General features: G+C 41.1%; 2 protein-coding genes across 4 annotated transcripts; one reads left to right on the top strand and one right to left on the bottom strand.

Moving 5' to 3' along the window:
* Positions 1 to 903: 903 nt before the first annotated feature.
* stam2 (signal transducing adaptor molecule (SH3 domain and ITAM motif) 2) lies at positions 904 to 9,008 on the bottom strand. Of its 3 annotated transcripts, none has more exons than XM_088315014.1 (14): positions 7,988 to 9,008; positions 7,305 to 7,389; positions 7,129 to 7,204; positions 6,011 to 6,106; positions 5,730 to 5,876; positions 5,069 to 5,153; positions 4,635 to 4,839; positions 4,401 to 4,507; positions 4,219 to 4,307; positions 3,832 to 3,919; positions 3,701 to 3,755; positions 3,470 to 3,614; positions 2,321 to 2,481; positions 904 to 1,855 (listed from the first exon to the last, which is right to left on the bottom strand). In XM_088315014.1, the coding sequence occupies exons 1-14, from the start codon at positions 8,025 to 8,027 to the stop codon at positions 1,663 to 1,665; spliced, it is 1,572 nt and encodes a 523-aa protein (XP_088171140.1). In that variant the 5' UTR covers positions 8,028 to 9,008; the 3' UTR covers positions 904 to 1,662. The 3 variants fall into 3 exon arrangements, with proteins under 3 accessions (XP_088171140.1, XP_088171139.1, XP_088171138.1); XM_088315013.1 differs by having other exon boundaries at positions 904 to 1,852; positions 5,730 to 5,879; XM_088315012.1 differs by having other exon boundaries at positions 5,730 to 5,879; positions 7,988 to 8,926.
* On the top strand, positions 8,993 to 12,229 carry hacd2 (3-hydroxyacyl-CoA dehydratase 2). Its single transcript, XM_088315015.1, has 7 exons — positions 8,993 to 9,212; positions 10,169 to 10,286; positions 10,371 to 10,389; positions 10,578 to 10,666; positions 11,139 to 11,260; positions 11,476 to 11,654; positions 11,855 to 12,229. The coding sequence occupies exons 1-7, from the start codon at positions 9,088 to 9,090 to the stop codon at positions 11,935 to 11,937; spliced, it is 735 nt and encodes a 244-aa protein (XP_088171141.1). The 5' UTR covers positions 8,993 to 9,087; the 3' UTR covers positions 11,938 to 12,229.
* Positions 12,230 to 12,836: the final 607 nt, after the last annotated feature.

Below are 12,836 nucleotides of genomic sequence, written 5' to 3' on the forward strand. Positions count from 1 at the left end.
GCAAGAGGATGCTGAAGAGAAGTGGCAGCAAGTAGCAGGCTCGCTGCTCGCGGTGCCTTCACTGACCACAGAGGAGTTTGCATCCGGAGATGGTGAGTTCACTGACCGCACGTATGTCACTCACTGCTTGCTGGCACACAGCTTCAAAAGAAATTTCAGCAACACGGGTACTATTTTAACGGTCACGTGTTCTCCAACCACAAGAAGTATCATTTCGATTTAACATTTTCAAACAAAAAGAACAGGCAAAAAACAAATATTTCGTTTCCCGAACTGCAGTCCTGACATGCCCGGTCAGCACAGTACTAATTCCATTTAGCATAAAAATAAATAGGACAGGATAAGTTTACTTCAACCTCTTTTAATGATTTGACGATGACTATGTGACTTCTCCGCTCTAAAATCGTTTACATTGTATGACAAATACTTTTACTTTTTTTTAAAAACAATTTGTCATGATGCGTTCACAGACACCCAAAAATATCAAAAATCTCATCTTGATACTCAATTCTATCCAGTAAATGTTGCAATCATCTACATCCATGGATAAGTTACACCAAAAACATTTTATAAATGAATTCCAAAACTAAAGAGTTGCGTTCAACGCTTTCAAAGTTGATACCAGCGTTTACGCAGGGCACTTAAAGGCAACATCGCCTCTCCCCCAATGCAGCGCCGTGCCATTTGAAGCCTTTTTCCAAACCATCCCACTGACAAACGACAGCTGCTGTGACACAGGTGGAAACCGATCGAACCCAACGATCCCCGCGGCGCGTAGCCATGCAGTCAAGCGCAGTGGCGTGCTATAAAAAGGTCATGCCGGGTGAATAAATGATGACTAGTAAATGAGCCGCCATCATAAACGCTCACCTGCACCCGCAAACAAAACAGCCACACTCCAGCTTGTTTTATTTATTTTATTATCTGGAAGAACATATTTAAAGTTACAAAAGGGTAAAAGAGCACTTTTTGGGGGGAATATATATATATATACACATATATTATTATATTTCACAAGCAGTAGCAGCACACCTGCGTAACGCTTGTGTTGTTACGCAGGTGGACAAGGCATCCAGTGGTAAATACATGGGTACAAAGCTAAGGTGCGACTGTACATGGAAAATACACAGAAGAAGAAATATGTCGCTGTACAGCATGGGGGCCCAATTAAGGGGGTACAAAATGGATGGCGGCTGATTTTGATCGGTGGATGACAATTGCGTTGGGACACAAAAATGGAGGGAGGTGTGAGTGTCAGGTGTTAAAGACTCGTCCCATTATCTGGAAATTTCAAGTGTGCATGCAGCGCAGTGCTAACAGTCACACAAGTATGATTGGCAGTGTGAAATGGGGTTTCGGATATTGAGTTACATTCGCAGGTCGACTTTTTACACCCACTTTGGGAACAGCGATACATTGGAAAAAGCCTTCCCCCACATTTGTCAGGCTTCACGGCGCAGGGGGAGGTTGAGAGAAGAACGTGAAAATGCGCAGATCGACTTCAACTACTCGTAGACGATTTTAAAAACGCGTTTGGTATTGAAAGACAAAGTGTGAAAATGGACGTGCTCATCCTCGCTATGGGGACCATGTTAGCCAAGAAGTAGTTGTCAGGTAGACCAGGACACACACACACACACACACACAACTGACGGTTACGTTTTAGAGGAGGGGTTGCTGATAGTATGCCCCTTGCATCTGGTGCTGGTGGTGCTGCGGGACAGCAGCAGAAGCAGGGTAGGACACGGGCGGCATGGTGCCACTGTGATAGGCCGACATGTCGACGGGCATCTGCGGGTAAGCGGTGCTGCCGGCGGCCTGGTTCATATATTGGTGATGGGAGTTGATGGCGCTGCTGTCAACGCAACAGGTTAGTTTGTTGACATTCTGGATTAACATTTGTTTGCGTAGGACTGTATGAATGTATTTTTTCACAAATAATAAATCGATAAAAAAATACACCAAAATTTACATTTTAAACTTTCTTGAAAAGATAGCTTTATGCTAGTAATTAAAATGTTCTCCTGAAAAAAAAACTTCTCACAATAGTTTTTTTTTCCAAAATATATTTTTGACTATTAAAAAATGTGTTTCTTTTGAAATAGGATTTCTTGAAAATGCAGAAACATTAGGTTTTTTTTTAAACTAAATTCAACTAAATTCTGGTCATTTCTAACCTCTCAAAAATGTGTTATTTTACAAATGAATACTTTTTAGTTAAACTAAATACTAAAATGAAAAAAAACGTAAAATGTGATTTTATTTCTGTATTCTGTCCCCTGTTTGTTGATCTAAAATAGGATGGTGAGTTCCTTCTTACCTCATGTAGGTTGGCAGTGCAGCTTGGTTGTTATTGGGCAGCGAATGCAGCGCCCCCTGCTGGTCGCTGGGCAAACTGTAGGCCTGTGGTGGAGGCATCCCTGGGGGCAGGTAGGCATTTGCGCCAGTGGCAGCAGTTGCAGTGACTTGGCCACCGTAGCCCTGAATACAACCACTTAGCATTGTAAAGAGAGGCTTCGAATAACTTTGGATAAAATGTTGAAGTTGTAAAATTGCAAGGCTAGATTTTTTTTTTTGCAAGAAACAAAGCTACAATTGGACAAGAAATATATTTTAATTTTAAAGATAAAAAAAATGCGATCTTAAGAGCATTTTATTTTATTTCTCCAAAGGGAAAAATATAGTTAGGGTTAGGATAGGCAATCGTCATCTTTGAGATAAGAATCTTAAGTTGTTTTAATGCAATAAAGTATTGTTTTTATTGAATACTGCAGTAAAATTAGGGGAATCATTTTCAAACTTTATCCTCATAGAATTACAACTTTTTTTTCCTCACAAAAAGAAAATGTTCATTTTGTAATACTATGACTTTTTTTTTTTTTTTTTAAGTTTTTCCTGTCCTAATATTTGAAAGCTGTGACTTCATTGTCATACTATATTACTGGTTTGGATGTTACAGTTAGAGGAGCAGGAATGAGGGCAAGTGTGTGCTGGCCGATGAAGCGGACATTCCGAAATCTCCAGGGAGCAACACGAACATCTTTCAGTGTAGATAATAGAGGCCGAGATGGGAAAACGGCAGGCGACTTCTCCAGGGAGGTGGGGAAAAAAATGGCTGGCTTACTTAAAAGTAAACGTGAAAATGAAAAGACATCAGCATGTGACAATACCAACAAAATAAAGAATTGTGTTTGCGTCTATATTTGACCTGTCAATCAACCGTGGCAATTTTGTTTGCACGGCTTCACTCGCCAGCGTTTTATTCATCAACTCGTCACGCTTCACGAGGCAAGAGATGAGGCTCAGCTGGGCGTGGGATGCGCGAGCATTTATTTAACCGGGGATTATTTCTAGTCTTGTTTTCGTTCTGTTGTTACACAACCTGCCACTTATTATAAATACATTGCAAGGAACAAGCACATTTTTTTTTACTATGTGGCATTTTTTTGTCAAAGCCTGTAATTCTGACCTGCATGTTGGTTGCGGGGGTCGCAGTTCCATAGTGGGCCACCTTGGAGTAGGACTGGTACAGCGGCGACTCGTTCATAAGTTTGGTGTACAGCTCCAGAGCTTCCAGCACCTTCACGTTGAGCTCCGACATCTCTGAGTGCTTCCTGTATCCGGACATGAGAAGAGAGATTATGCTACAGGCTGGTACCGGTCCGGTTGGCATTTTCACAAGACCTCAATTTCTTCTTACCGGTCGAGCTCATCCAGCTTCTCGTCGATGATGGGGTTCATCTGCTCACAAGCGTCTGTTCAATCACACACAGTTGGTCGGAGTATAATCAAGAATTGCATGCATGTTTACACAAGTGTGAGGCTTTATACCCTCCAGCTGGAGCAGCTCAGACGGGTCTGGATTTGGATCTGCAGGGTCGGCGTTTTGCAGCATCCCCAAAGATCTATCCATCTTCCCCTGCGACAACAGACAAAAGACATTTGTTGGTTTCTATTGCGCACTGTGGCACAGTTGTGATTGCAATTATCGAGACTGTTTTAGTCACTATGGATAATTTACAGTTGAGTATTGCACTGGAGAGGGGAGCTCTCTAATCTCGTTGCACACTGTAAAATGACAATGAAGGGATTTCCGATTCTGATTTCTGATATGAGGTAAATGCGTTTTTTAGAAGCCATTCATTCTGTGATGTTATTGAACGTCATACAACCACCAATAAAAATTTCCTGGAGTAGAAAAATCAGGTAGGCACAAACCTCATCAATAAATATGGACTCAGGCTTAGGCTCAGGCGTGGGTTTGGCAATTAACTCCTCTGAGTTGACCACGTTCTCCACTGCAGACCCTGTTAGAGGAGAAAAAAAAAAAACAAATGACATTAAAGCAATGAAAAAAAAATAAAAAATCAATAACATGCAACACTGCAGGCGGTATTGACCCGTTTCTGATTCACTGTTGAGGCTGCTGTTCAGGCTGCTGGTGACAAAATTGGACGGAAACAACCCCACACCAAGGTGGTTCTCCCCTTTCCACCAGTTTGGGTCACTGCAACCGCAAAACAAAGGAGACAAATAGAAATGACATTGAAGTCACCACTACTGTAATTTGCATACGCGTCCCCACATGAATGTTACAATGCTCAGATTTAGACTTGAAAGCCATCTAGCCCAACCTGTCGTCCAAGACCAGGATGATCTCTCCGGCTTTGAAAGTGAGCTCGTTGTCCTCGGCCGCCTCAAAGTCGTACAGCGCTCGGACCTTGCGCGCATCCTGCACCGGACCGCCGCCTTCGCTGTTGCCGTAGCTGGGGGGATCGCCGGACATCATGGGGGGGCGTGAATCCGTATGCTTCTGGTCCTGCAGGGACAGCTCGATGGCTGCCATGTTGAGGAAAAGGAAGTGGATGGAGAGAATATTCACAGCATTTGCTATAACCGGATTAAAAAAAATAATAATGCTTAAACGTCTTCTAAATTTAATGCATTTATTTATATTTTATTCATATTTCAATTTGACTAATTATGATTAAGGTACTAGTTTGGTCAGTTTCATGTCAGAAAATGGGAAAAAAAATGTCGATCATGGTGAATTTATTTATGATTCCACCTTTGGTCAGGTCGTCGTCGTCGTCGTCGTCGTCATCCGTGGCTTTGCTCGCAGCAGGCGAGGTGCTGCCCTTCACGCTGGACCCCTGCGGCGTTCAGAGAGAGAGAGAGAGAGTTGGTGAACAAAGAAGGTAAGCGAGGTGAGCTACCAACGCTTCCTTTTCAGAACCGACCGCACCAGCCTTCAAACCATCTCATCTGCTGGAAAAAGGTCAAACTCTCCTCAGAGACCAGATTTGTTTTTTTGCACAATTTAAACAAGTTCCCAGAAAGTCGTTACTGTAGCATGCTTTTCACAAAACACACCAAGGATAAATCTTTTTTTTTTTTAAATAGCATAGTGTCTCGTTTTAGGAGGAGAGCCGTCTCATGCAATTACAAGTAATGGCCTTGTAAACCTTGGTAGCCCAAAATTCAGCATGAAATTATTTAATTAAATTGCTAAAGTGTTAGTCTTTGTGTAATGGGACTGAACAATTCTAAAAAATATTCTTGTGGGTTTTTTTTTCCATTTTTGATGATTTTGGGATACAGTGTATTGTTAAAAAAAAAAATTTAAAGTGAGGAGCAAAGGTCATTGACATTGTTAGTGTGGGCAACGAGCGATGCTCCATCTTGGTGTTAAACACACAATTGGGGAAAGCAAACCACACAAGACTCACCTGCGCGGATGTCGAATTGAAGCTGACGCCTTCCTCTTTCAGCGACTTGATGGTGGCGCCAATCAGGCTGAGCTGAGGATCCCTCTGGAATTCTTCGGCCCACTCCACCATCAGCGCCTTCAGCTTCTCGCACACCTTGGGATGCGCCTGCTGACATCGACACACTCACAACTTCATCATCTACACCTTCTTTTAGTGATGGGTATATTCAAGACGGCTTAAGGCCATTTTCAGCAAATTTAACACCTCTCCTTAAATATATTTTCAGTAATTTGACATACTTTGTTCAATATGCTCCGCACTTCACTCGTAAACTCTCGTGAGCAGACCTCCAAGTGGAAGATTTTGCCGCAGTTGGACACGCAGGCGGCCAGCAACTTAAAGACAAAAAAAAAAAAAAAAGTTGGGTGCAAAATGTTGGCATTCTATCAAGGGCCGCAACTCTCGAACAGTTTTAAAATCGATTATCCCATCGTTTTAAGAATTTATTTTGCTTCGTGTATGTCAGGTAGGCAGGGCTTAGCCTGGTGAGTGACGTGGGAGTCAGAAAGTGAGAGCTGATGTTGGCTCATGCGAGGGGCTGTTAACTGGCTAACCGATGCTAGCCGACTGTTTGAGGCCACAGATGTGCTCGTAACGTAATTATTTTCTCATCATTTGTATGATGATCCTTTGAATTAGGTGTGTTGGAGCCGGGAGAGATGGAAAACAGGCAGGAAAGTGGCCCACCAGGACCGGCGTTTGACACCTGTGCAAGGATTGCGGGGGATGCTGGAGCCTAGCTGACTATGGGTGAAGTGCGGAAGGCACCTTGATTGGTCACCAGCCAGTTGCCGGGCACACACAGACAAGCATCAGAGTGGGAACTGATCCGATGCTGCACGCACAAGTCAAAGTCAATCGAGTTACCCACTACACCATCAGCGACCTCTTTTAAATATTTTGTCGTTAAATGCTTTTAAATTATGTACTTATGTACATTGAGTTATGTATTAAACCAGCTATATAAATAAAGCTGCCTTGTCTTTCATAATATGCATTTGATTGTTGTCACAGGTTGACAATGCTGTTCTCTTTGACTTTTTTTTTTTTTTTTTTTTTACAGGATATGCTATCGTGTCTCTGATGGTCAAAGCGAGCCATGTACCATTTGCAATTCAAGTTAAAGTAACAATTCTATTTTACAAATAATAAGTTTAATGTTTTAGTTCTGGGTAAAGTACTGATGGGTTATGATAGTGTCTTTAGTGGTCATATGATGGTGGTGCTGTTCCCTTTGCCAGTGACATAATTCTTTTAAGCACATAATAAAGTTTTGCTGTGGCAAAGGGCTGAGATGATGCTGACATGATGTTGTTGTCTTTGATGGTAACAAGATGGTGAGAGGTCACTAACTCACATTGATGGACTGCATGGCCACATGAGGCACTTTGTGGTTGACTCGCTTCATGATGGACCTCAGGCCATCCTTCGGTCTGGATTCAAGAAAACAGCACAGAAGTCACTACTACAAATCACCCCCAAAATAAAGCAAGCAATTCTGGAGATGTTCCTTTTTCGTTCCCCTGGCTTTACCCATTGGTTGTAGTTCCAATTCTATCGCAGATGTCCATAATGACCGTCCAGTCTTCTGTGGTGTTATTTTCATTAGTCGCCTTCTCTGCAAATAAACACATTCAAGACTTTAATCTATAGAGTGGCTCAAAAGTAGGTAACTTATTCAAGCTTGTCGCAGTTTTCTGGAAAGGCTTGAATAACATTGTGATGCTGAAGGAGGACATTTCAATCGCTTACGAGATTTAACTCTGCTTAATAAATGTTTTTTTAAATCAGTGTCACTATTAAAATAAAATGCTCAAATGTACACCTACTTTTATCTTATCCTATATGTCAATAACAATGTGCTTCTGACACGTAACCATTTTATACCACTCATATTAAACCTAACGTTTTGTTTTGTTTTCAAGCTTTGAATGTCCACTCGTTTTAGATGCCCTACATTCCAATCAGGAGGCAGGTCAAGAGATAGTGTTTGTATTCCTTTGAATGCCATTTACTTCTTTAAAGCAACTCGTTGAGGGGAATTTCATCGTATAACCTCCCCTTTTCCACACCGTTATGACACTTGGAAGCAATAATTTTCGCTGTCAACGGAAATTTAATACAGGCGCCAGCCAACAATGAAGAAACTCTAGCTAAGCTAACGTTAGCAACAAGTGGACCTCTTTACATCAAAACAAAGGAAGTGATTCACTTACCCACATCTTGGTCAAATGGGTTTGAGGCAAAAAAAGGCATAATAAAGAGCTACCACAAAGTATCCAAGATGGGAAAGATGGTTGTCAGGCACGTTAGACGAAAAAGAGCGAAATAAATAACGTTTCCTTATCCTGTAAAGTCGCACTCGTAGGACTTCCGGGAACTTAGTCGTCTTCGGCGATGCCTGATCGGTTTCCTCTGCCTTCTCCTTCGTCTTCATCTTTATTGCGTTTTAAGACGGATGGCAAACTCAAATAGTACACTATCGCCATCTAATGATCTGTAATTATTACTGCTGCGGCTTATATGTTATTTTAAACAAAGTCAAGAACTATTTCACTTCCCTTTCATTAAGTGTCTCTCACATATTTTATAATTCATAATTACCAAGTGATTGTCAATGCTGACACGCTTTAACTTCAAATCTCCAGGACTTAGATTTGATTTGGAGACTGAGTTTGTCTTTCTTTTTGTATTATTTCTCTGTTCCTCGGTTCTCAAGATATTCCTTTAATATTGAGATATTTTGTAGCACTTTAACAACAATCGCTTTTTCTGTCCTATGTTCAGCTTGTTGGGTGCAATTAATTACTTCACCTGCAAACTATAGAACCTTTACCTTATTCACAATAATTTTATCTTCTGTCATTTTGCAAATCTTTGTTGTTAGTTTGATTCTGTTGCTCATTTTTGCTGCCCTTGCATATGGTGTATTTTCTTTAATTTTTATTTGTATTATTATAGCCATGTTCAATTCACCCTAATTTAGATCATTAAATATTCCTCCTATATTAAATGCGGAAGTGACCGAAAAAGCTCTTTCAGTCACGTCACTATCAGGTTGTTTTTTCCTGTATTTAAAAAAATCCCGTTGACAAAATGTCTAATATTATTATCATTATAACCCCTTTAAGTCAACGAAAATTTCAATATCGAATAAGAATAATAATACTTTTTGATTATAATAATAGCGAATGAGTAGGGAGGATAGTGCGTGACGTCACTTCTGTGTCTTGGCTTCGGTAGTTTTTCCGGTGTGACAGCGGCCACCTTCCAGGGCCAAAGATCGATCACCTCACGGGCTAGCTCGCTTGCAGTCATGTCGGCAGCTGCTTCGGGGGCCAGCAAGGCGGCCCAGGGCGACAAAGCTCCAGATAAAAAGAAGGGACCCGGTGCCTTGGCAACCGCTTATTTGGTCATCTACAATGTTGTTATGACAGCGGGGTAAGCTAGCATGTTACTGATGCTAATATGAAGCATGGACAGCACTGTTGTAAATGGCTGAAATTATTAGCAATCATTATCCTAATTGTTTCAACGTAAGATTTTACCTTTGCTATAGTCATCGGTGATAATGCAAACTATTATGCTTTTCAATGAACTTCGAATTTGCCTCGCAGTCATTTAACATGCATTAACCTTAACAAGACATGATTGCGCATGCGCGGAGGAATTTATTCTTTTGCACATTTTTAATAGAGTAATTTCCTTCATTCATCTTTTTGGCTGCGTTATTTTGTGGCCTTCGGAGTTTTAATGGTTTAGAATAAAATTGTAGCTATAGTGTAGATTTTTCTTAGAATAAAGTTAATCATTAAACGGAAATCAAATTTTAAATTGATTGATTTAAATAAATCAGATCAGAAGACAAGACAATAATGAATGATTAGTTGTGTGAGTAACATTTTAAATGACAAATGTGTAAATTATTGCACAATTCTCACTGTGCCAACCAGTTGGGCCACATTGTGAGCGTTGCAATGCTTGCTTTGACATTACAGTATATATTTTCTATACTTTTATACATTTTCAATCCAGAGAATTTTCTGTCATATATTTTCATTCATTAATTCAGTCATTCTCTTCCGCTTATCCGAGGTCGGGTTGTGGGGCAACAGCTTAAGCAACCCCCCCAGCTCACACAAACAAACAAACACACACTCACTTTCCATTTTGAGAATTCCCCTCGGGAAAAAAATTATACCCAAAGAATTAACCAAAATAAAGTCAGCCACTGTGTAATCCACCTTAAATAAAGTAAATATAGTCACACTTTTCAGACTGTTGAGGTCAGAGTTCCTGTATTTCAATCCAGTACGTCATGTGCGTCTGAATCTGTGTTTACAAAATAGCCAAATGAAAAGCCAGCGCGGTGATTTTGTACTGCTTTTGTGTTGCAGGTGGCTAGTGATTGCCGTGGGTCTGGTGCGAGCGTACCTGGCTCGAGGAAGCTACCACGGCCTCTACTACTCCATCGAGAAACCCCTCAAGTTCTTTCAGACCGGTGCCATTTTGGAGGTCCGCACGTTTGTCTAACAATCAAATCCAATAATTAAAAAAACCCCAAAATCTCTTATTTGATCTTTGCCTTTCCCTTCACAGATTATACACTGCGCTGTTGGTGAGTTGCACCTCCACCTTCATGCAATATTTATCAGAATACTAGTGAAACTAGTGGTGGGTCATAGAACATATTTTTGAAAAGAACATTTTGGACATATAATTCCTGCTTTGGCCACTAAGGGATGCAATCATCCCTCCTCACGATTGAAACTGAAACGTAGTAAGAGCATGAAATTGTTATTACAGGGATTGTTCCATCCTCCGTTGTCCTGACTGGCTTCCAGGTCATGTCTCGGGTCTTTCTCACCTGGGCCGTCACACACAGCGTGCGAGAGGTAGGCCACTTACCCACTCGCGCACACACACACACACGCACACACATATGTATAAATAATCACAGCACAATGTAAAAGCTGCCACTTGATAAATATTTTTGATGCGCTGTAGGATGCGTCCGAGTCGTGAGCACGTAAGTCACAAGTCGCAGGAATGAACACACTCAATGCGGATGCGGTTGACTTGCTGTGTGGATTGATGTTTGGGACGATTGGTTGTGGTCCTTTTTTTTTTTTTCTTACTTTAATTTATCTTGTCTTGTCACAATGAGTGGAAGCAGGGACATTGGGAATTTTAACCACTAGCTCTTTGTCCATCCCCATGTAGAAATATAGACTATTCAAACTTGCTATTTGTAACCTACCATCGAATTGTGAGCAAAACCCGCATGGTTCTGCATCGAGGATGCCCACGATGGGATGAAATGTCTTCTCACCTCCTTTTTGACGCATGCGTTTGATTGGCGTGCAGGTGCAGAGCGAGGACAGCGTGCTGCTCTTTGTTAGCGCTTGGACCGTCACCGAGATCATCCGCTACTCCTTCTACACCTTCAGCCTGCTCAACCACCTGCCGTACCTCATCAAGTGGGCCCGGTAGGACACAAGCGGGATCCGAACAATGTTCCTGTTGCCCACTTTAGCCATTTCCTGAACAGATAATGTTGAAGTGGCAAAATAAAAGTTACAAAATATGACAATTTCATTGCTGAATGCAGCCGTTTTTTTTAAAAATAAATCTTACAGAGAAATTCTTGTGCACGGAATCAACGTCTATGTTTCTTTACTCCAATATTTCCCTTTTGCGACAGGTACACCTTTTTCATCGTGCTGTACCCGATGGGTGTGAGCGGCGAACTTCTGACCATCTATGCGGCGCTACCCCACGTGCAGAAGACAGGCTTGTACTCGGTCACGCTGCCCAACAAGTACAACTTCTCCTTCGACTACTACACCTTCCTCATCCTCGTCATGATCTCCTACATTCCGCGTAAGTCCCCCAATTGAGTGAGTTTATTAATGACAGACACGCGTAGCAAATTTTTGTGTCGCTAAATAACAGTGGTTTTGGTTTTGAGGTGCGCCACCAATCCCGCTGTGTGAAGCTGACCTCCATTTTGTCTCCATAACGACGCACGAGCCAACAAAGTGTTCTCTGATGTTCCTTGGTTGTTTTCTTCCCTCGGGCAGTGTTCCCTCAGCTCTACTTCCACATGATCCGACAGAGGAAGAAGGTTCTGGGCCACGCCGACGCCTACAGCAAAGTGGAGTGAGAGATGAATTGGACCCTTTCCATCCAAACAAAAACGGACCTCGCAAGCTTCTTTCATTGGTATTTCCCAAACTACTGCTACTGCTGTCTTTATTATTTTTCCTCAATTTTATTTATGAACAAACTGACCAAGCGACGCCGTCTAGGTCGTTCGGCGTGCTCAAGGATGCACTGAAGGAATCCGTTGATTTTTTTTTTTTTTTTTTTAGTAGAGTCCAGCCTCCTAATCCTTCTGTGGTCGCAATTACTGTGTTTGTTTCTTGCTTTCATGACAATAAACTTGTTTGAATCTCTGTTGACATTGCTTCTATGTTATACTTGTGCATAAACATTTTGGACATTGTGTTTTAGTGATGACAGTTGTTGGTTTTGGTGATTACAATGTTGGACTGCTGTCGTTTTTACGTCACCTAAATTGTTGAGAATGTGTTTTATTTTCTACTCATTAGCATTACCGGCAAACTTGAGCACTAATTGACACATTCAGCTCGTCATATGAGAGACTGAACAAAATAGGATAGCATGAACAGCTAGCATGCGGATAGTTAGTGCAACACCAATCTATTGATCATTGGTCAGTTTCTGCCTTTTCGTATACAATATTTGAGTATTTATTCCTGATATTTATATACATTTTTTTCAATGTTTTTTTGTAATATTTCCCCCTGATATTTATTAAAAATGCTCTAATTGTATTTTTTAGGTTATCTTTGTGTATTTTTTCCTAATTTTATATTTGTCCATTTTTTGTAAGCCTTTCTGGTATTTTGGTATTTATTTTGTCTGTCTGTGGCTCCATATCTAATGTTGGAATTTTTTTTTTCTATCTGGAACTTCTTGTAAAATTCATAGTTGTATATTATTCAATGTGTAGAATTATTTTCTAATATTGGTGCAACG

The sequence above is a fragment of the Idiotropiscis lumnitzeri genome, chromosome 14 (genome assembly GCF_059441095.1).
Source record: "Idiotropiscis lumnitzeri isolate Australia: NSW breed Sydney's pygmy pipehorse chromosome 14, RoL_Ilum_1.0, whole genome shotgun sequence".
Taxonomy (NCBI): Eukaryota; Metazoa; Chordata; class Actinopteri; order Syngnathiformes; family Syngnathidae; genus Idiotropiscis; species Idiotropiscis lumnitzeri.